At 40.5% G+C, this 20,588-nt stretch overlaps 1 protein-coding gene across 4 annotated transcripts in view; it reads left to right on the top strand.

The window, feature by feature from the left end:
* The window catches only part of DGKI (diacylglycerol kinase iota), a 450,160-nt gene that overhangs the window by 357,440 nt on the left and 72,132 nt on the right, over positions 1–20,588 (top strand). For 2 of the 4 annotated variants that reach the window (XM_047097249.1, XM_047097248.1), the window contains 4 exons: positions 7,122–7,191; positions 9,267–9,307; positions 10,227–10,354; positions 12,421–12,543. In XM_047097249.1, the coding sequence (XP_046953205.1) occupies positions 7,122–7,191; positions 9,267–9,307; positions 10,227–10,354; positions 12,421–12,543 (362 nt within the window). The remainder of the gene's footprint in view (positions 1–7,121; positions 7,192–9,266; positions 9,308–10,226; positions 10,355–12,420; positions 12,544–20,588) is intronic. The other 2 variants (XM_047097250.1, XM_047097251.1) reach the window with 2 other exon arrangements.

The raw sequence follows: 20,588 nt of genomic DNA, 5'->3' as shown, positions 1-20,588 counted from the left end.
GAGGAAGTTCAGGAAGAGTAGTGGGAATAGGGGCGTCTGGGTGGCTAAGTTGGTTAAGCCTCTGACTTCGTCTCAGATCATGATCTCACAGTTCATGAGCTTGAGCCCCGTGTCGGGCTCTGTGCTGACAGCCCAGAGCCTGGAGCCTGCTTTGGATTCTGTGTCTCCCTCTCTCTCTGCCCTCCCCCGCTCACGTTCTGTCTCTCTCTGTCAAACATAAATAAACATTTAAAAATTAAAAAAAAAGAGAGCAGTGGGGCTAGATGCTAGGAGAAGTGGACAGGGGCTGGATCATACAGCCTTCTTAATGATACACTGGACGTGCCCCAAGAACATGGCTTAAAATCAGCCTACCGAATGAGACAGCAGCCTAATATTCCTAAATGAACTCTGTGGAAGTGGCCAGGTAACCCTAAAACCAAGAGGATGGTTCTGTGAATGTGATATAATCTCTCCCATACATATATACTTCTAAGGGGAAATGTTTCCAAAGATAGACTATTAAGTAGATACAACAACATAAAAAGACTGGTGGTCTAGCTTTTATTCAGTACAGAGCCACCAAGGAATACAGAAGTAGAGTTATGTTGATGTAAAACTCTCCGAAGTGAAAAAAGAACATATTGTAAAAGGAGGAAAGGAAGGAAAGTTTACCAGTCACCAAATGGTTATTCACTGAGTAGTAGACGGTTGAGATTTATTGTTTCATACCCTTTAGTGGCAGATGACGGGCAATGAGTCAGGGCAGGAGCAGTAGGTGGAGGGCTTCAAGTAGCAGGAAGGATTGAAGGACAGCAAGAGCCAACAAGATTCTGCTCTGTTTGACATCATGGCCCCGTGTGAGTGGCCCGTATGACTCGGGACTGTGCCTCTCAGCACGTCTTAGCTATATGTCAGCGTATGGCTACCTAGGGCCAAAGACTGGTAGCCCCACATTTCAGACCTGAAAGGAAAGGGCCTTCTCAAATGTGAGCTGAGCCTTCCATTTGCTTTCCCTGTTAATATCCTCTGCGGATCTTTATTACCAGGCTCCAGTTCTTTGGGCAGCCGACTCAAAATCCGCTTCCCCAAATCTGTGGCTTTTGACAGTATCTAGGAAATAAAATCACAATTAAAATAGCCGTGTCTTGAAAAAAAAGGTGTTGGAATCTGGCAATGCAGACATATAGCTACTCCAAAAATTGAAATGAGAAGGTGACTTGGGGGCATCCAGGCTGCTTCTCAGGGCAGTGGACACCCTCGGGAGACACAATCCATGCTTTGTTCATCTTTGTGGCCCTCACATCACATGCCTTGCACTTCATTAGCTTTAATAAATAAAAACTGAAAAAATCAAATAGGGATAAGAGTGATCAAAGGGATACAAGTAATATAGAGCCGTGTGACCCCTGACAGTCCAAATCAGTGAATGAAAAGATAACAATTTTGGTGAAACTAAGTGACTGTCAGACACAGTTACTATTGAATGGGGAAAGGGCGGTAAAGAGAAGTGTTCTGAAAAATATTGCTGTTGGTGACAGAAGACATTCAGGGTTAAAGACGATACTGTGTATTTAAGACAATTTGTAGCTTCTAATACTGTGAAAAGAGGTGCTGGGTCGCTGAGGAATAAAAGCCCTGCAAGCCGCAAACCAAAATAGCATGATTTCAGCCCCCGTTTGATGTCATTCTTTTTTGCGTGTCTTCTCATACAAATCTGTTCGATTTCTGTTCTTGAAAATCCACATTCCGAGCACAAATACATTTATGGATAAAACAATTTTGTGCTGGTGTAGCATCATCTGAATGATCTGGTCTGAGATGTGGTTTGTGTTCCGTGAGCCCCAAAGGTGATTAAAGGTCAGAATGGTGTTTAGGTTAAAAAAAAAAAAAAAAAAGTCCCAGCTGCCCCAGTATTACTTCTGTAGCATAATAATATCAGCCTATCAACATGTGCCGGCCAGTGGGTTAAGCATTTTACATGTCCTTTCATCTGTTTCTTAGAAGAACTCTTTACAGTATATACTCGGGTAGCCATTTTACAAATGAGGTATCCAAGGTACAGAATAAATAGATAGGAAATCTCATAGTTAGTAGGCGGTAAAGTCCAGGAGCGTCATGTGCACAGGCTGGTGCTCTTGGCCACCAGAATTCCACTGCCTCTGGGCTTGCTATTTGAGGCTGGATCTTGGGCCATTGATTATACTATTAATTGCTTCTCAATCTTACATCTGCCTTTCCTAAACACCTCAAGGGCAGAAACACTTTCGTTGTCTCATTTCTTAGTCTGATGATGTCATCCTACAAAAATGAGTTTTCCACCCCACCACTATGCCTGTTGACTTAATTTTTCGATATTAAGAATTTATAGTGTGATTATCTTTACTGCTGTCTTTAGGATTTTATTACTCAAGGGTGGCCAGTGAAAAATCCCTAGTAGTCTATGGATGAGATTCAACATAAGGAGTTTCCTTACCCAGGGTACCTCTCCCTCTTGAGTTCCACTTACAAAATTTTGACATCATTGACATAATTCACAAGGTCAGATAAAAATGGACCTGTTGGGGAAGACAGTTTCCATTAAATCTAAATGTAATGTAATCACACAACAAACAGTCTTGGAATGATGGAAACCCCAGGTCTGAAAAACTACCCCTCAAGTACCAAATCCAGCCTACTGCCTGTTTTTCTTTTGTAGCCTGTGAATTAAGAATGGCTTTTAGACATTTAAATGCCTGGAAAAACCCGAAAGAATATTTTATGATTCATACAAATGAACATAAATTAAATTTCAGCGTCCACAAATAAACACACTCGTATCAGAACACATACGTACACACAAGATCAGCTTCCCAAAGCAGACTTCTCACTGAAAGTAGCTTTTTGCTCAGTTTTTCAACTCAAGTGGAGTACAGCACCCTCAGCCACCACCAGATTTCCTGTCCCTAGCCTGCTCTTTACCTCCTGTTTTCCCTCCGGTCTTTTAGATGTCCTAGTGCTCAGTTATGCTGAGTGGCTGGATTTCTTTGTTCCTTATTTTATAGATTATTGGTATATTTGGTGGGTGTGCTTTAATTTTGTTCAATCTGCCACATCGAAACATCATTTTAACACTGATTTCAAGTAATTTCCAACTTTTAGGGTTGTGATGCAAGTGAGACCTTTCATCTGTATGTATCTATACATGTGGACTACATTAGATCCAAGGGGAAATTTTTGTTGAGACTTGATGGCTTTTATGTATCTTTTTGACGTGTTAAATTTTTTTTTTTTAATTTTTTTTTCAACGTTTTTTTATTTATTTTTGGGACAGAGAGAGACAGAGCATGAACGGGGGAGGGGCAGAGAGAGAGGGAGACACAGAATCGGAAACAGGCTCCAGGCTCTGAGCCATCAGCCCAGAGCCTGACGCGGGGCTCGAACTCACGGACCGTGAGATCGTGACCTGGCTGAAGTCGGACGTTTAACCGACTGCGCCACCCAGGCGCCCCTTGACATGTTAAATTTTGAAATAAGAGTTTAATTGCATTGCATTATAAATCCTTCCCAGAATGAGGTAGATAGTAATTGCATTTTTACTTTGGAATTCAAATGCCTTTTAACATAGGACCTCATTATATTAATAATAGTCTCTTTAAGAGCTCACGATTTTTTTTTTTTTTCGAACAAGGTTGAAAGAGCTTTATAAAAGGAGGGAGAGGATGCAAACCTAGTTCAGGGGAGCTATGTCAGAGAAGTTAGGGCTTTCCTGCACTCCTCTAACCACCTTCTAAGAAAGGCTGCTGTTTAATATGCAGGTGACCAGGAAAGTATCCAATTATTGTTCAATGACATTTTTTTCCGTGAGATTTTGGCATTCCAGGTCACTTTGATAATCTGTAGAAAGCAGTGAAAAATGCACATACACACAGACACACTGAATTTAGCATAAAATTTCAGGGAGTTCAGGATTGTTGAATTTACTTGAAGAGCCATTTGAACCTATTTAAAATATTTGAAAGATCTCTATCCTCTGGCGGCCAGTGTGTTTTCACAGGGCAAACTGGTAACATTCTCTTTAAATGACACTTCCTTAAGGGAGTTGAGTTGTAGCAAATGCTTGTGAATCAAGGCATAGAGAAAAGAAATGAACAGAAAATACACAAAATAAATAGTCAAGCACCTGTATAAAACTCCCAACACACAGGCATTCCTATCTAAAAAGGTGCACAGCTATACCCATATTGCTTCACCTGCGTGTGGGAAGCTGGTCACGTGGCTGAGGCAATATATCAGTCTGCATTTTATTAACCTGGACTAAATAATATACAATATTCTCCAATTGGAATACTCCAGCAATAACACTATCCATCTTTAGGTTTTTAACATGATAAATGCAGCATTTCTGTGTTCTTTCAGAGTACATTTTTCCCGAGGGAAATGTGATTGTGTGTGTGTGTGTGTGTGTGTGTGTGTGTGTGTGTGTGTGTTGCTCTCCCTGTAGCAAGCACATTTGACATCCAGTTTCAGAAACTGTCCTTGGTGTCTAAGCCATGTTTATCTCTAGCGAAAACAGCCATGCTTCTGTTTAATATCTTTGCCTAGTAGCTTTCATAGTTGTCACTAAATATTGCAAGCCACATTTAAATTTCTTGGCTCATTACATGTCACACCAAACTGACATGTTGGTAACCTTACATGTTCTATAAAAATATATTAAGAACTTTAAGTTTCTGTCAAGCAATATATCACATGTGTCAAAATGTAATTCTCAAAATGATACACACAATTGTGGCACAAATAGGTACTGAGCACGTGTCAAGATTTCATTTGGGGCAATCAGCAAAGCCAGTTCAGAAAAGAGATAAATATCTCAGTATCCACAGCTCCGTATATATATCCATATCCATATATATTTATAGCTGTATCCATAGCTATATCAATCCTATATACATACATATAAATTTTGGTATTACACCTGAGACCAGTGTTTTCTTTATCAAGTTATTAATTTAACTTGCAGAATCCATTCATATTAAAAATTCCATATACCCAAGGTTTCTAATAATAAAATGGATCCCTCTTGTTAGGCCTGTGCTTTTAAACCTTTAGTGTATATCAGTTTCACCTGAAAGATTGCTGGCTTCCACTCCCAGAGTTTCTGTAACTCTAGGTGGTGCCAGGGAGTTTGTATTTCTAACAGGTTTCCAGTGGCTGCTGCTGTTCCACAGTTCACACTTTGAGAACCGCTGATCCAAGCACAGGCTTTGCCTGAGGATCAAGTGAGGCCTCAGGGACTGTTGGTCAAAACCCCAAGGAAATCAATGCAACCTCCGATTGGTTCTCTTATTGTCCCTCTTACATTATCCCCTTGTCCTTCTCCTGCCCCGCTCAGTGCACACCAGATCATCCACGCCCAGCTGCACCCCAGGGATGCTCCCTACATTGGAGCATCTCAAATCCTAATGTGGGTCAAACTCCCAGTGCCTTCTCCGCAGAGATCTAGCCTCCCTCCTCATTTGTCCTATTTCTGTCAGTGATTTCAATTTCATGATGAGCCAGGGATAGAATGCTCCAAATCATGTATTGTAAACTAGAATGTGCTTTTTATTTTTAAATTATCATTGACAAGAGTTTCTCTTAGGGGAGATTTTTAGTGTTTGAAAGTTTGGAATCATAAAGAGATAATCCCTTCTGCTTTCAATCTGCCAGTTCCCTAGTCTGTTCCTCTGTGATGTGGCCTTAATTCCTTGTGAGAAATAAAAGCTTCAGAGATATTCAGAAGCTTGGGAACTGACAGTAGTATTAAATCAGGAAGGATGCTAGCCCCGGTGATCTCTTGGAAGGGCAGCTTTCAAAGAATGTCTCATCAGAAGCTAGCCTTCTAGAGATTGGGCCAAAATGGTTAAGAGGTAGCTGGAGGCAGGAGTTACTAAAAGCCTGAGTCAGGAGTTTGGCAGGGCAAGGAAGGAAAGATTAATTTTCAAAAGCTATAACAGGATCATTTAAGGGAATTTGTTTTGGGGGGAACCATTGAAAGCAGAAAAGTTAGTGAATTTCTGGGTAGCGGAGAGGGTTTCATTAAGAATACAGAACTAAGTTCAAAAGGAAAGAAGGTAATCTGGAGAGTAGATGAAGTGGTTAGCTTTGAACAGGAAAAAAATCTTTTTGTCTAAGCCTAGAGGGAAGAATATGGTTCTCAGATGGCCTTGAGATCACACATGAGAGGGAGGGAGGACCAGGCATCTGAGAAAGCGAGAAAGCTAGAGAATGCCAAGGTGGATGAGTATGTCGTTGGCTAAGTCAGTGTTGGACAGATGATATTGTCATCAGCCAGCCTGGTAGAACTTTTTTCCTCCTTGTCCACTACTCTGCAGGTTCAGTGGGATAAGGCTGAGGTAATAATGGCCTCAACATATGCATTGATTTTCTTTGCTTTCATGCAGACAAATTGTCCTGTGTTATAGATGCTACTCTAGTTACAAGGAGATTCAATACTGCATATGGATGGCCTCTTGTGTTTCTTAGATGCTATAAGTCCATTCTCACCAGGAGATGAGGCTCAATTCTTTCCCATTTTGTTACACGCGTAACCCAAGTGTAAATGGCAGCCAGTTGCCACTAGTTCCTCAGTTTCACAAAGGGAAGGAAATTCCCTAAAGGAGGTAAATGTCCCCAGTTATATCACTTACGGATGTTTAACAGAACAGTTGAAAACTTCTTGCATGGTTTTTAAACTGGTTTTGGTGTTTATTTTTGAGAGAGAGACAGAGACAGAACACGAATGGGGGAGAGGCAGAGAGAGAGACACACACAGAATCCAAAGCAGGCTCCAGGCTCCGAGCTGCTAGCACAGAGCCTGACGCGGGGCTCGAACCCACGAACCGTGAGATCATGACCTGAGCTGAAGTCGGATGCTTAACCGACTAAGCCACCCAGGCGCCCCTTCCTGGATGTTTAATGTGAGAGTTGTTTTAAAGGTTCTATTGAAGTAATTTATTTCAAAGCAGAGCCTCTCTTTCTAGTAAAAATATGATTTGGTCTCTCACCGGTATTTGGTTTAGGACAGGATGCTCACTCCTCCAAGTAGTTGATATGATACAGTGGTTAAATCCCTCAGGTTATTCATATGGAGTCAGGAGGATATATGTGTCTCTTTCCAGGACCACGAAACCTCCTTTCCCAGGGCGCTCTCAGCCCAGAGACTTTCCCCGCGGTGGTGCTTTCTAGATGGTGAGTGTTTCTATATTTCATGGAGTGGTGGGATGGTGGAAGCAGCAGGACAATGCGTTGATAGATGGAGTGGATGGGCCCTAGTTCTCCAAGGGATTATTCAGAAACCCTTCACGTGGCCCTACAGGGTTGGCATTTGCATCCCAAACGATGTGTTGCCACACACTTTCCTGAAGTCATTTTTCTCAAAGAAAATTGGTGAGCTTGGGCTGAACTTCACAGCACCAAATTTCCCTCTCAGTGCACCTCCCCCCCCCGCCTTTTTCCAAAAAGATGTTGAATGCTTATCTTAAATTCAGACCAGTAGATGGATCCAGTACATAGGTACTAATTCCTCTGTTGTTTGCTTATGGTGGAACTTCCATATATTTTCATCAGCCATCATTTCAGTAAGATGTATACATTTTTACAAAAATGTAGAAATTCTCTGTTCCATTCAGATCTGTGCCTCTGAGCATGACCTATTGAATGCATAATATTTTCGTTATTTTCCGATCAGTTAATGGGTCCATTTTACATCGCAAGCATCACTTACTCCCTAGATGCTGCTTAACTCTGCTTTTCTATCCAGTTACCCGTATAACAGTACACTTCCTGCTTATAGCGTATCTACTACCCAGTATCTCTCTTGTCTGTGTGGACATGTGTTTTTCACTGTAGACATTTCTTTAGTTGATCTGTATATGCATCAGAGAGGATATAAATGTGGACAAGAGTGTGACAGGGTGTGTGAGTGATCTAACCCGTGTGAAGCACGACATAGGTTTTCATTAATAGCTTGTCAGCTGCCTCTGAAGATAATTTCTACTACTTCTCCTCCAGCTCCTTTATTCCCTTGTGATGAGAAGCACAATCATTTGTTTTTCCTGAATCTACAAACAACTTATATTTGAGAAAATTTTGAAAATGTCTGTGAATTGTTCTATATCCAGTCTATTCCATATACATTCTTAGATGAAATTACAAGTGTGGGTGGTAGTGTTAACCCAGATATTAGTTAAATTCCATAGATAAAAATCCTTTAAAAAGTGATCGCGTTCCTGGTTACAAAGAACAAAGTAAAGCAAGTCCTTCTCAGATAGATTTTACTTCCCTGTTGCTTTTAGGGGGCAGCAGCCATGATTATCTTGTTTCTTAGCTCATTTCCTTTGGAGAGAAGCTACTCATTAAATATTTATGATTTTTGAATGGTTATTTGCATTTTGAGTTATTCCCTTGAGTACTCTGTACTTTGTAGAAAATCCATTTATAATATATAGAATCTGTTAGATAGATTTAGGTGAGGAGGAACATAATTCTTTGGAGTATTAAGAATAATCAGAATAGTTTCTAGAAACCCAAAGTTTGCAACTTTTTCCCTCAAACCACAGATGCAGCCCAGTCCCTTTTAGGAATGGTTAAATAATTATTTTTACTGTTTTGGCTTTCTTTAGACATGGCTTAGGGGACTCGGTCTTGAAGTGAAACGAGTCCTTTAATACCAGATGTGGTCCCTGGCTCAGCATCTTCAAGATTTTTTTCAAAAGGAGAACCGCTTCCTTGGAAAGTCTGGCTACTGAACATTTTTTCCCCCCTAACTTCATTTACTTAATAAATACATACCGAGTCTCAGCTCTGTTTAAGGTCTTGTGCTGATGTCTGGAGACGTAAAAAAGTCAATGAAACACAGACCTTTAAAGAGGCAGATATCTCATAGTTATTTGTGAAGATAGATAGTTTCTGTAAGAAGTGTAAACACAATGTAAATATGCATAAAGGCAGGAACAAAGAATTCTGTCTGGGGTAGGGAGGATGGGATTGAGGAATGTTTCACAGAGGAGGCAGCACATAAGTTGGTCCTTAAGAGACAAGTAAGATTAGCGGCGGGGGAAGAGGGGAGGAGACAGAACTGGGGAAGGGCATAGCAGTAGCAGAGACATGGAAATCCTAAGTTTTTCTAAATAGATTTAGGAACTGGCTGGTGGTCCGGCATGGTTGGAATATAAAGCTTTTGAGTGGCATAATGGCAGAGAAGGTTGTACATCTGATGGCAGGTCACAGGACTCTGAATGCTGTGTACATTTTTTTTTTTCTAGCAACTTCTGCTGATCGCTTTTACCGAATAGACAGATCTCAGGTAAGCTTTCTTGAGCCTATCTGTGAAAGCGAAAAACTCCCACATAAATATACTTTATTGGTGGCTAATCTTAGAATTTTTTATAATGTAAACACTAAAACATTTACAAATCCTGGAATGGTACTCATGGACTGAGCTATGAGCTTTTTATTTGTCTTCACACGTTTTGTGATTTGTGGACTCAAGATGATGTTGCTTGACCTTGCGAATGAGTACAGAAAATAACTAGGCTTGTAGATACTATCACCAGCCTGCACTCCAAATTTTCTCTCACACAGCTACTTTTACTACTTCCTAGCCCAATTTTATGGCATTTTAAATTTATTTTAGTTAGCAAGCTTGACACCTCAAGTGTATGTTCATGCTACCTACTTGGAGCTCATCAATTCCCAGAGTTCCATAATGAGACAAAAAAATGCTTGTGCCCAATGATAATAAGTGTTCCCACTGTCCAAATTCTCCTGAAAAAATAGAAGAAGAAGAAGAAAACACGGTATGGAATCCAGTGATACAATCAGTTGTTAATCATGCCACTTGGCTTTGGCCAGGTCCTGGGGATCCAGGTTCAGCTTATTGCACAACTCATGCTGGACCAAGCTGCTTGTGGGGTGTTGCTTCTTTGATGATATTTGGGAAGAAGAGGCAAGACCATCCTTGGTGGTACCTGACAGGATCCTGGTCAAGTAGGAACCCCAAACCAAGAGGGATTCAGCTCTTCCCCTCACCAGCCTCTTGCTACAGCGTTGCTTCAGGGACGGATGTCCGCTGATTGGACCTCTGAAAACACAGTGTGGTCGTTGATACGTCATAGACTTCCATTATATCCTCAAGACCAAGAATGCTTTGTTCTGTTACTTATCAGATGACAGGTTTGAGTGTCCTGTCCATCATCTGACAGACTTCTTTTTTCTTGCCTAAGGAACATTTGCACTTTGTGATGGAGATTTCCCAAGATGAGATTTTTATTCTGGACCCCGATATGGTATTGTCACAGCAGGCAGGGACACCTCCCGGAATGCCTGACCTGGTGGTGGAGCAAGCCTCAGGGTGAGTGTGCTGCTTCTTTGGCGATGTGGTGGTGAGGGGAGGCTGGCCACAGGGTGGCATCCGTGTCTGACTTGGCTTTGCACTTGACATGTCTAATGACCTCAAACTATTTGAAAATAGAGGTTTTCTTGTTGGGTTTCATTAGAGTGTTCCATGGCTGGTCTGTATTGTGCATAGCTGTGTAGAACTACCCTTGCCCACCACAATTTGCACCACGTTTGAGCCTTCTTTATTCACCACACGCACATTTCTTACCAAACTATGAAATACTAGTATTTGCATTTGTGTGCGTACATCTATAATGCTTGTATGATCCAAATGAAAATGGGCGCAGGTGGTTTGACGGTTATTTTTCTCCTCCGCCTCTTCCTCCTCCCCCTTTTTTGGGCTATATCCAGGCAGCCTGAGGCCTATCGATTGTATAACAATAGCTGTGATGCATCAGGCACTTACTATGAGCCACATGCTGTCCTCAATGCCTTTCTTAAATCCCTACCACCACTTTATAGTGACCTAATCATCAGAAGGACTCTGTGCTTATTTCCTGATCTGTAAAATGGAAATAAAACCTGCTCATAGAATTATTTGAAAATTAAATAAGTTGATACATGTGAAGTATTGAGGATGGTTCTTGAAACTTGGTAGACACTCATTAAATATGATGTTATTGAAATAATCGTCATCATCACCATCATGCCACAATGCCCTGCAGATCTGGTACTATTATTATCCTAAACCCTTAGATAACAAAATTGAGGCTTAGAGGGTTTTTGTAACTTTGCCAGTATTGCACAGAAAATAAATGGCAAAATTGAGATTCGGTCACAGGTTTTATTGCTAACGTGCATGCATGGAACCACCAAGATATTGTTAATATTTCTAGCGTACTTCAGCAATTCCAAAATATTTATTTATAGAGCTCTTTATGTGCCAGTACTAGTAGAAGCACGTAGGAAACAACAGAGCAGAAATAAAAATTTGAAAAATCTCTGCCCTTGCAAAGAATGAACTTCAACAACGTGCTGGTACATGGAGGCCAAATAGTTAAAATAAGAATTTCCCTGGAAAGCACACACACATGCACTCAAATAGCATTTGCATGTTGTATACACACACACACACACACACACACACACACACACACACACACACATATATAAGATGCTTAATAAGCAGACAAGTTACTCCCCTGCACTAATTCATTTGACCGTTGCTGTTATTTCTGAGTATCGTCCACTCTGCCAGGGGCAGCTGATACCAGTGGGATGTATCAAGTCAAGAGAAGACAGAAGTGGCAGGAGAGGGCAGGTGTACAGCCGTGTTAGGAAGCCAGAGCCAGTGGTATCAGACACACGTCCCTGGGTGTCCCCCAAGGGGCTAGAGATGCCCATCTCCACGGTGCCTGTACTGTAAATCCAGCCTGTCAGCTGTGGGGAAAGCAAGTGAGGAGATGCTGGGTCCTTGTGCAGTAGCAGTGGGCACTAGAGTCTCGGTGTCCTCTCATCCACCCGTCCTGATCTAGGCCACAGTCTTCAGTCTGGTACAGTGAACCAATTCTGCCATGCCCACCCCGGTCTTGGCCTTCTCAGTCATTCTCTCAATGTCAGATAACGGCCGAAAGAAATGGCTTAGTCCTCGGCTGGGCCTCTCTGTTAGCGTTACCTCCAAAAACAAAGGAGCCTGAAAATCCACCAGAAGTTGAATCAGTGTTGCCCCTCCGGAAATGAACTAGGACAGGAAAGCCGTGAAACAGGGTGGGCTTTGTTCTTTCCTAATTTGCATTTCTACATCAGGCTCTATTTTTTCTCCCTTGACGTCACATTTAAAATTCCTTATTCTTGAAATGCAATTTTCTCGTCTGTAAAGAGGGCAGAAACATACAGAATAGTTCAAGACGGTTGAGAAAATGAAATAATAGATGTGAAGAAGTAACTAGTAAATACCCAATCAAGAGGCCTCTCCCATCTCCTGTTGAGAGGAGAATCCTCTTGAGGAAGAGCAGAGCGAATCCTGTGGCTGAGTTTGAGTTTAAGTGCCTAAATGCCTGGTGCCCTTCTTCCCCCCAGAGTGGCAGACTGGTGGAACCCTGCCCTACGGAAACGCATGCTGAGCGACAGCGGGCTGGGAATGATAACTCCGCATTATGAAGACTCAGATTTGAGGGACCTCAGCCACTCCCGCGTGCTACAGTAAGGGCTCTCTCTCCTTTCTTTCCCTGCGCGCCCCTGTGATGGCTGGGAGGGATTACTGGCTGTCTCAACAGTGGCAACGGTTCTCTTTTCCTTGGTGCTTCTCCTGTCCCCGGTGCCAACCTGTGCTCCCACCTTTAGTCACTTTGCTGACTTGTCCCACCCCCAAGCTCCCGATGGAGCTTCGCTTCCCGTTTCTGTAGCTCCTGAGCCACACTGAGACCTGGCACGTGTGTCTCTAAATACTCTGAACCTCACCAGCGTTTGCTTTACTGCAGTCCGGGGTGTACTAGGTGTTCCTGTGTTTGCACGTCACGAAGACATGCATGAGAGAGATCATGAGCAGATTGGAAGTGGTGTATATGTTCTTCATTTGTGTGAACGGTTCCACTTGCTGTGATGACGCTCATTCGTTTGTCTCCAGTCCTGAGCCTCTGGAGGTGTGCTCTGTGTAGCATAGCCAGGTGGTTGTGTTGGCCAACGTGGAGCTGCTCAAGGTTGTGGTTTCAGAGTCTCTGGGCAAACGATGCAGCATTTGTTCATGGATGAGAGTGGTAGGTGTGCTTTCTTCTGGGGTCTCATCACGGCCAGAAAGGAGGGTGACTGTTGGAGTTTTGTGACAGTGTTGGCACATTTATGTCTGGGGAGCCTTTTCTCCCTGTCTTACCTCCTTGCAGGAAGAGATTAACGGACACAGTCTTTCACGGCTCAGGACAGTCACTTACCTCAGGGGTTATGCGAATTTGCTGCAATTCATGATTAGGCCAGTTTCCAATCCTATCCAAGATCCTAATTGAATGGGGACAATGGCCGTGTTACCATGTAGTCTTACAAACATTTTTACCAAGTAAAGAGAGTAGGATTCTTAGAAGCCTAGGGTTCAGTGAAGAGGGATTGTTTCTGAAGGAAGACCGCAACCATTTTGGTATGACACAGGGGGAAGAAAGTGAGAAATCTGGAACTAATTACTTCACTGTTGAAGGTTCTACTCAGACATCCCAGGGGCAAAAGTCGACTCCGTTTTCATTGCTTCTCTGTACTACCTCTTTTGTTGTGTGAAGAGCAGAAAGGAAAACATGAATCACTACGGATTTTCCTTTTTAATCAAACCATATAGTTAGGTTTTGATCGCATTTTAATTGCTTACAACTCAGCGTATTTTTCCATTTCTTTTTTATATGGAATTGAGGCTTGCGAACCACAATGAGTCAGCTATCCATTGATGGCGAAAAACATGGCCATGTAGCTGCAGGCAGATTTATTTGAAAATTAGAGGTTATTTAGCCACAGAAATAGAAACTATGCCTCGACAAACCAGATGAATACCGTAGTTGTTCTTATATACAGGCTGTTTCCAAAAAAGTAGAGGATGTACTCAACTCTCACTCGGGTTTCCTATACCCCGATTTTTCTATATGGAATATATTAAACTATGTATCTTGATATGTGAAGTGATTGTTCCTAAGGTAGTAAATGTTCTTCCCAAATCAAAAATAAACGTACCACTTTATATAATAGCCAAGTTCTTAAAGCCCTGTACAAAAGTCAACTCTTATTCGTTATTCGGGTTATAGTATCCTTTCAGAGATTTCTCTTAATTTTTTTATTGATCTTCACTTGGCTGCTGCCATTTGTTCTGGTCGTTTATGTGACCTGAGCTCTCCAGTGCACGAGAGCAGCTAACTGTAAATTTTTTTTTTTTCTGCCAAATCACCCGGAAAGCAAAGCCATATTCAAACACTCACCCCTAGCCTTTGAGTCTGTCTAACTGAACCTCCAGACATGGAGCAGACACAAGTTATCACTCCTGGGTTCCCTGTGCATCTCTGACTCAGAGAATATAGGAGCATAACGAAAATGGTTGTTTTAAATCACTAAAAAAAAGGTAAATCCTGTACCTTACCCGATTTTGCCTATTCATTCTTTAAATTTTTTGTTATTCTTGTGTGCATTAATTCCTTAGGAAGAACATCTCTTTATTTCCTTCATAGATCATCTCTGATGCAAAGAAGTATAATTGCAGTTACAGAATAATGCAATTATATAATACATAGATATTATATACCATGTTAGTAATAGTTGGTATTGATAGAATGTCTTCCTCTTGCTTTGTGCCACAGCTAAATTATCTTCAATTCTTTTTTTAAAAGTTTATTTATTTATTTTGAAAGACAGAGAGTGTTGGGGAGGGGCAGACAGAGGTAGAGAGAGAATCCCAAGCAGGCTCTATGTTGTCAGTGTAGAGCCCAATGCGGGGTTCTAGCTCACGAACCCTGAGATCATGACCTGAGCCCAAATCAGGAGTCAGATGCTCAAGGACCGAGTCACCTGGGGACCCCTGTCTTTAGTTCTTCTAATGCCTTTTACATCTTGCCATTGCTTAACAGATAAGTAAACTGAGGCTTAAGGAGATTAAAAGATTCATCTTGGTGGGGCACCTGGGTGGCTCAGGCCTTTGAGTGTGGAAGTTGAATGGAAATTGTGGTTTAAGTCAGGTTGGCTAGACTTCTGACTTCATGCTTTTTCTGACCATGCTATACTATCTTCCCCAAGGGCTGGTGCAGAGGCATTGCACCCGTGGCCCAAGAAAGGTTTATTTTGGTCTCTACATATGCAAATATACATAGGCAAATAGTCTCCCTATTTAGAGTTTTCACTTTATATGTATTATTATATATATATTTATATTATTATATGTATTTAGCTCAAATTAACCCAGAAGTAAATATGGTTGAGAATGAATTTTAAAGCAATTTTATTGCATTTATTTATTTATTTATTTATTTATTTATTCATTTAATATAAGGAGATTCTTTTAAAAAATTTTTTTAAATGTTTATTTTATTTATTTATTTATTTATTTATTTATTTATTTATTTATTTATTTTTTGAGAGAGAGAGAAACAGAGCACAAGCAGGGGAGGGGCAGAGAGAGACAGAAACACAGAATTGGATGCAGGCTTCAGACTCTGAGCTGTCAGCACAGAGCCCGACATGGGGCTCTAATTTGTGAGCAGTGAGATCCTGACCTGAGCCAAGGTCAGATGCTTAACCGACTGAGCCACCCAGGTGCCCCTGTTTTATTGCTTTTAAAAAAGATTGCAATTTTAAAAAATGACAGACTTACATTTAAAAAATAATTAAATATATATTACATTTGCCTCAATCTAAATAAGTATAAAAATTATATGAAAGGTACTCATGTGCCAAAGAGCCTGAAATGTTATGTTGTTGTATGTTATTATTTTCATTAGGTCTTTCAGCCCACAAACAATATACAGTAGCATCAAGGCATATATTGTTTTATGGACTTCTTTGTTTGTATTATCTTTTCACTTTTCATTACCTGTATTTTACAATGCATACACTTTTCACACTTGCCATTTCATTCAATGTCCTATTTTTAAACTTTGTTCATATTGATACATGTGGTTTTTGATTAACTTTATTTAATATAGAATACTGCATCATGAATATCCCATAACTTATTTCTCCATTTTGGTAGTGATTTCTAATATTTTATTATTTAAACAATGCAGTGAATATCCTGCAGCATGTGTCCTGTGTGGCAGGGTGTATGTATATATGCAGTTTCAACTTGGCTTGATGTTTCCATGAGGAATATTAAAAATAAGTATGTAAAAAAGTCCTGAGGAATTATTGTAATATTTTGGGTACAACTGACATCTGTTGCTTTCATCTTTGAAGCCCCAGTCAGCTCGGAGCTAGGAAAAGTCCAAATTTAACATCGTGTTCACAATATTAAAAAACCCACTATATAAATAAATCAAAAGGGAAATTTTAAATGCTTAGAACTGAAAATACTATCAAGAGTTTGCAGAAACAACTAAAGCCTTAGTCACAGAGTGATTTATGACTCTAAATTCACTTATCGAAGGAAAAAATGATTCATACAAATAAAGCATTCAGTTTGATAAACTGAATTCCAGAATAGAAAACAAAGAAACAAGGGGGAAGAATAATAATAAAGACAAAAATGAATGACAAGGAGAATGAAACAAAGAAATGATTAACCAAGACTAAAATGTTATAATATCGATTCTTTAAAAAGGTAGAGAAGAGACAAAATTCTGAGAAGACTGACTTTAAAAATAATAAATATGGGAAACTGGAAGGAATGTAACTATATGTTTTCTCAGCTCATTCTTCCTCAGGGACACCCAGTCTGCACCTGCTCAAGGTGACCCTCTCCCCTCCACCCTCCAAATGACCCACCCCCCGGGATCTCCTTAGAGTTGTCTCGTAGTTTTAACTTTGGTTTCTAAGATCCATCAACCTCCCTCCTACTTCAGGGAGAGTGAGATGGAATGGACAAATAGAATGAACTAGATTTTTATTATTACTGGAACTGGTTACATTTATATTATAATTCCATTAAGAAACACCTTATACATTTTTAAAGAAGGTGTGTGTGTGTGTGTGTGTGTGTGTGTGTGTGTGTGTGTGTGTGTGTTGTCCACTTATACACAGGTCCCTTAGGAGAGACTATAATTACAAACAAGTATGTACAACACATATAGGTTTTTCAAAACCTATGAACATAGTCAAAAACAATCTTTAAGAACCAATTTTGAGATAAATTGGTGAGAGGTGGTTGACCACATTATTATTTCTTGAACTGCAATGAATTTGTCTTTAAGTTCAAAAAATGTTTTCAGTGTCTAAGAAAGCTCTACTTAAAATAACATGATCCTGGAAATACTTTTGCTCTTATCATTAATTATACCACCACAACTAGTGACAAGGCTATTTTTCATTTTGGCAGATTTGTAAGGAAGGAATTTAACTGAAATTTTAGCAAACAGAATCTCAGTCCTAAGGAAGACTTTTCCCGACTCCAGGATCTATGATACTTCAAAAAGAAAAGAAAAAAAAAAAAAAAAAGAAAAGAAAAAAAAAGCACTGAATGAAAACTCTAGTATATTCTCAACAAGTTATTTTTTGAGAAGGACAGACTTAACCTGAGTCAGATGGGTTAAGGGAAAACAGGTAAAGGACTTGGGAGGAATTTAATTTCTGAATAAGAATAATCTCTTCTCGGGGCACTGGGTGGCTCAGTCGGTTGAGCACCCTCGATTTTGGCTCAAGTCATGATCTCACGATTGGTGGGGTCAACCCCACATTGGGCTCTCTCCCTTTCTCTACCCCTCGCCCACTTGCACACACACACACACACACACACACACTCTCTCTCTCAAAATAAATAAATGAACTAAAAAAATATTCTTTTTTTTATATAGAAAAAATAAAGAATATTTTTTTAGTTCATTTATTTACTTTGGTTTACGTGAAACCCCTCAAACTGACTGCAAGAAATGTACTTTTTCTTAGTATCTCCAAATCCTAAATCTGAAAGAACTAAGATAAAGGTCACACAGGCAAAAATAGAATATCTTGCCACAGGGCTAAGACAAGGGAGAAACAGTGTAGTGAACCACCTCAAGGCAGACATTCAATCCAGTCATCTGTGTCTAGGCAGGTATCTGTCACCTGATCAGCTAAGCAGGGCGACTGGATTTTTACGATGGGCAGTATATTTCTGTCTCTAACAAGAGATAATGTTATCAGACATTGAACTGTGATGTATCTGGTCTGATTACTTGGGATTCTAAGAAACAGGCAGGGCCATTTAGTTAGTCATTGGGATTCTAAGAAACAGGCAGGGCCATTTAGTTAGTCATTGGGATTCTAAGAAACAGGCAGGACCATTTAGTTAGTCATTCATTTATTGAGCACATAAATATTGAGCACCTTGTAGATAGAAACTGTATATACAGTATATGTATATGTACACACACTCATACACACGTAGGCACTGAAGATGTAAAACTAAATTCACAATTATTATTGCCTTGAAGAGCTTATATTCAAAGGGGAAGTATTACACAAACCGATTATTATGGTTCCCTCTGCTAAGTGCTGTATGGAGATAGGCATGAAGTGTTCTGGAAACAAGAGGAATAGAATTTGCTGCTTCCTCCAGATTTCATCTTTTTATTTCTATAGGAAAAGAATGAATATTTAAATAATTAAAATGGTAGTCTCAAAGGCAAGACGCTTTTTTTAGAGTGCTCCATGCTTATTTTCTTCAACCTTTGTACATGAGCAGATAAGTATCTGCTTTTCATCATTATATAACCCGAGGTGCTCCTCAAATAACTGAATGTACTCGGTGAGAGTTTAGCATCACTCTACCCAACGTGTGCTTAAAGAATTTTGTACAACTAGCAAGTTATTTGGGGATATCTAAAACACCTATTAATACTTTAAAAATTGGCTTTTTCATGTAGTCTAAAATTCTGAACCACCGTATCAAGAAGATAACCCTGAAACCTCCCCCTTCCAGAAACTCAGCAGTTCTTGGCTGAACATAGGAGTAAGAGCTTCATTCCCCTCTCGTCCTCAACTATTTCCTTTACCCAGTTTCCTGGGGAACAATAGGTGACGGCCTGACTCTAATAAAAAGGATAATTGTGCTTATTGTCATGGCTCCAAGTGCTCAACAGGACAGACCATTGGGCAGTGATTGGGTTGTGGAAATATTCTTTCAGCATCACGATCAGATAAGGCGGAGAAAATTAATCTTCTTAGTGGGATGTGGGTTTGGCTGGAATCTATCTTAGAGATGAAATCAATGCTGTCTGGATGGAGGCACAGTCCCTTGCATCTGTTTCACTAAGATAGTTGATTCCCATCCCACTTACCTTTGGCTGGTCTGAATCTTGTTCTCCCTGCCTAATCACTGAAGCTGGAAAAACTACAGTTTATCTGACATGTATCTTCCTTTCTTCTTTTTCTCCCTGCCTTACCTCCAGTTGTTAACCTCCCAGTTTAGCCATGTACATAGTACTCTGTTCCTCAGTGTGTGCAAAACATTTAATGAGAAGTTTTGCTCTGTTCTTTCTAGAATTGCTCCTGAAACAGTTATGCATATGGAGTCCCTAAATCTTTTGTCAGACAGGGAGTTCCATTTTCAAGTTCACTTAGTGGCCAAACCAGAATAGAATCCTTTCTACGTCAAGACTTTATTTTAACCGACATTACGATGTTGTTTTTCTACAGAAAAAAAAAAAACTTGCTGAGGTAAACAAGCTCTAATATTAAACACCACTCTATTTAAAATGGTGCCAAGAAACTCTACCCTTCCATTTTGAGTTGAAGTTCGACCAGTGATTGCAGCATGGAGAAATGCTCCTTGAAGTGGCTCTCTCTTGTCATTTGTTAAAGAAGTGGTGGCTTTACCTCCTCACGCTTGAGGGACATGGTGCATGAGGGGGAAGTTGATCAGATCCTTTTTTAAAGCATGTGACTTCCTTGGATGAACAAACTGTACTGCTCGCTCTGTGTCTACAGCACTTTGCACCATGCCGGAGACAGCAGGCATCCAGTGAGGCAGGCTTGTGGAATGAATGGATGAATGTGGGATGTTAGAGAGAAGGCGCTCTATCAAACCTAAGTAGAGATATCTATTTATAATACTGCAGCAGACCCGGTTTTAATCACATAACGGTTGTAAGAAAATGATACATTAAAGGTCAAACATTTTTGGTAGGCGGTGGAATCGGTTTATATATTTCAAGCTTTAACACAAATGTTTGACCCAAGGGATCGACGTTAAAATAATAAAGACATATTGAATCGCTGACTCAGAGGTTACTTTTCTACAAGTGAGAAAGGCAATGATGGTGAACATAGAGAATTGTAGGCACTGTGGATGAGCACAAAGGTGAGATGGGGGGCAGGGGATGGAGGGGAGGGATCCTATCTAGAACTCTGTGCATTGGGAGGCCAGCATGTCCCCCGTGTCTGATCTCTGGATTTTTTGGGTTATACCAGAAAAGTTGAGTGCTTGAGGAGGTTTCGGATGTTCTTTGGATGGAGGGGAAGAAAGTTGGCAAGTGGGAAACCATCAACTGTTGAAATGTCATGAATGGAAGAGAATTCTGGGATTTCCCAAGGATTTCCAACCCAAAGAGACAAGACAAAGCCAGAGCATGCAGGAATAGGGAGGCAATATGTGCAGA

The sequence above is a fragment of the Lynx rufus genome, unplaced genomic scaffold (assembly GCF_022079265.1).
Source record: "Lynx rufus isolate CCGP_SWC_20201006 ecotype Redwood Valley unplaced genomic scaffold, mLynRuf1.p SCAF_4, whole genome shotgun sequence".
Classification (NCBI taxonomy): domain Eukaryota; kingdom Metazoa; phylum Chordata; class Mammalia; order Carnivora; family Felidae; genus Lynx; species Lynx rufus.
Note: the sequence above shows the minus strand (reverse complement) of the source record. Positions and strands in the feature narration are given on the sequence as shown.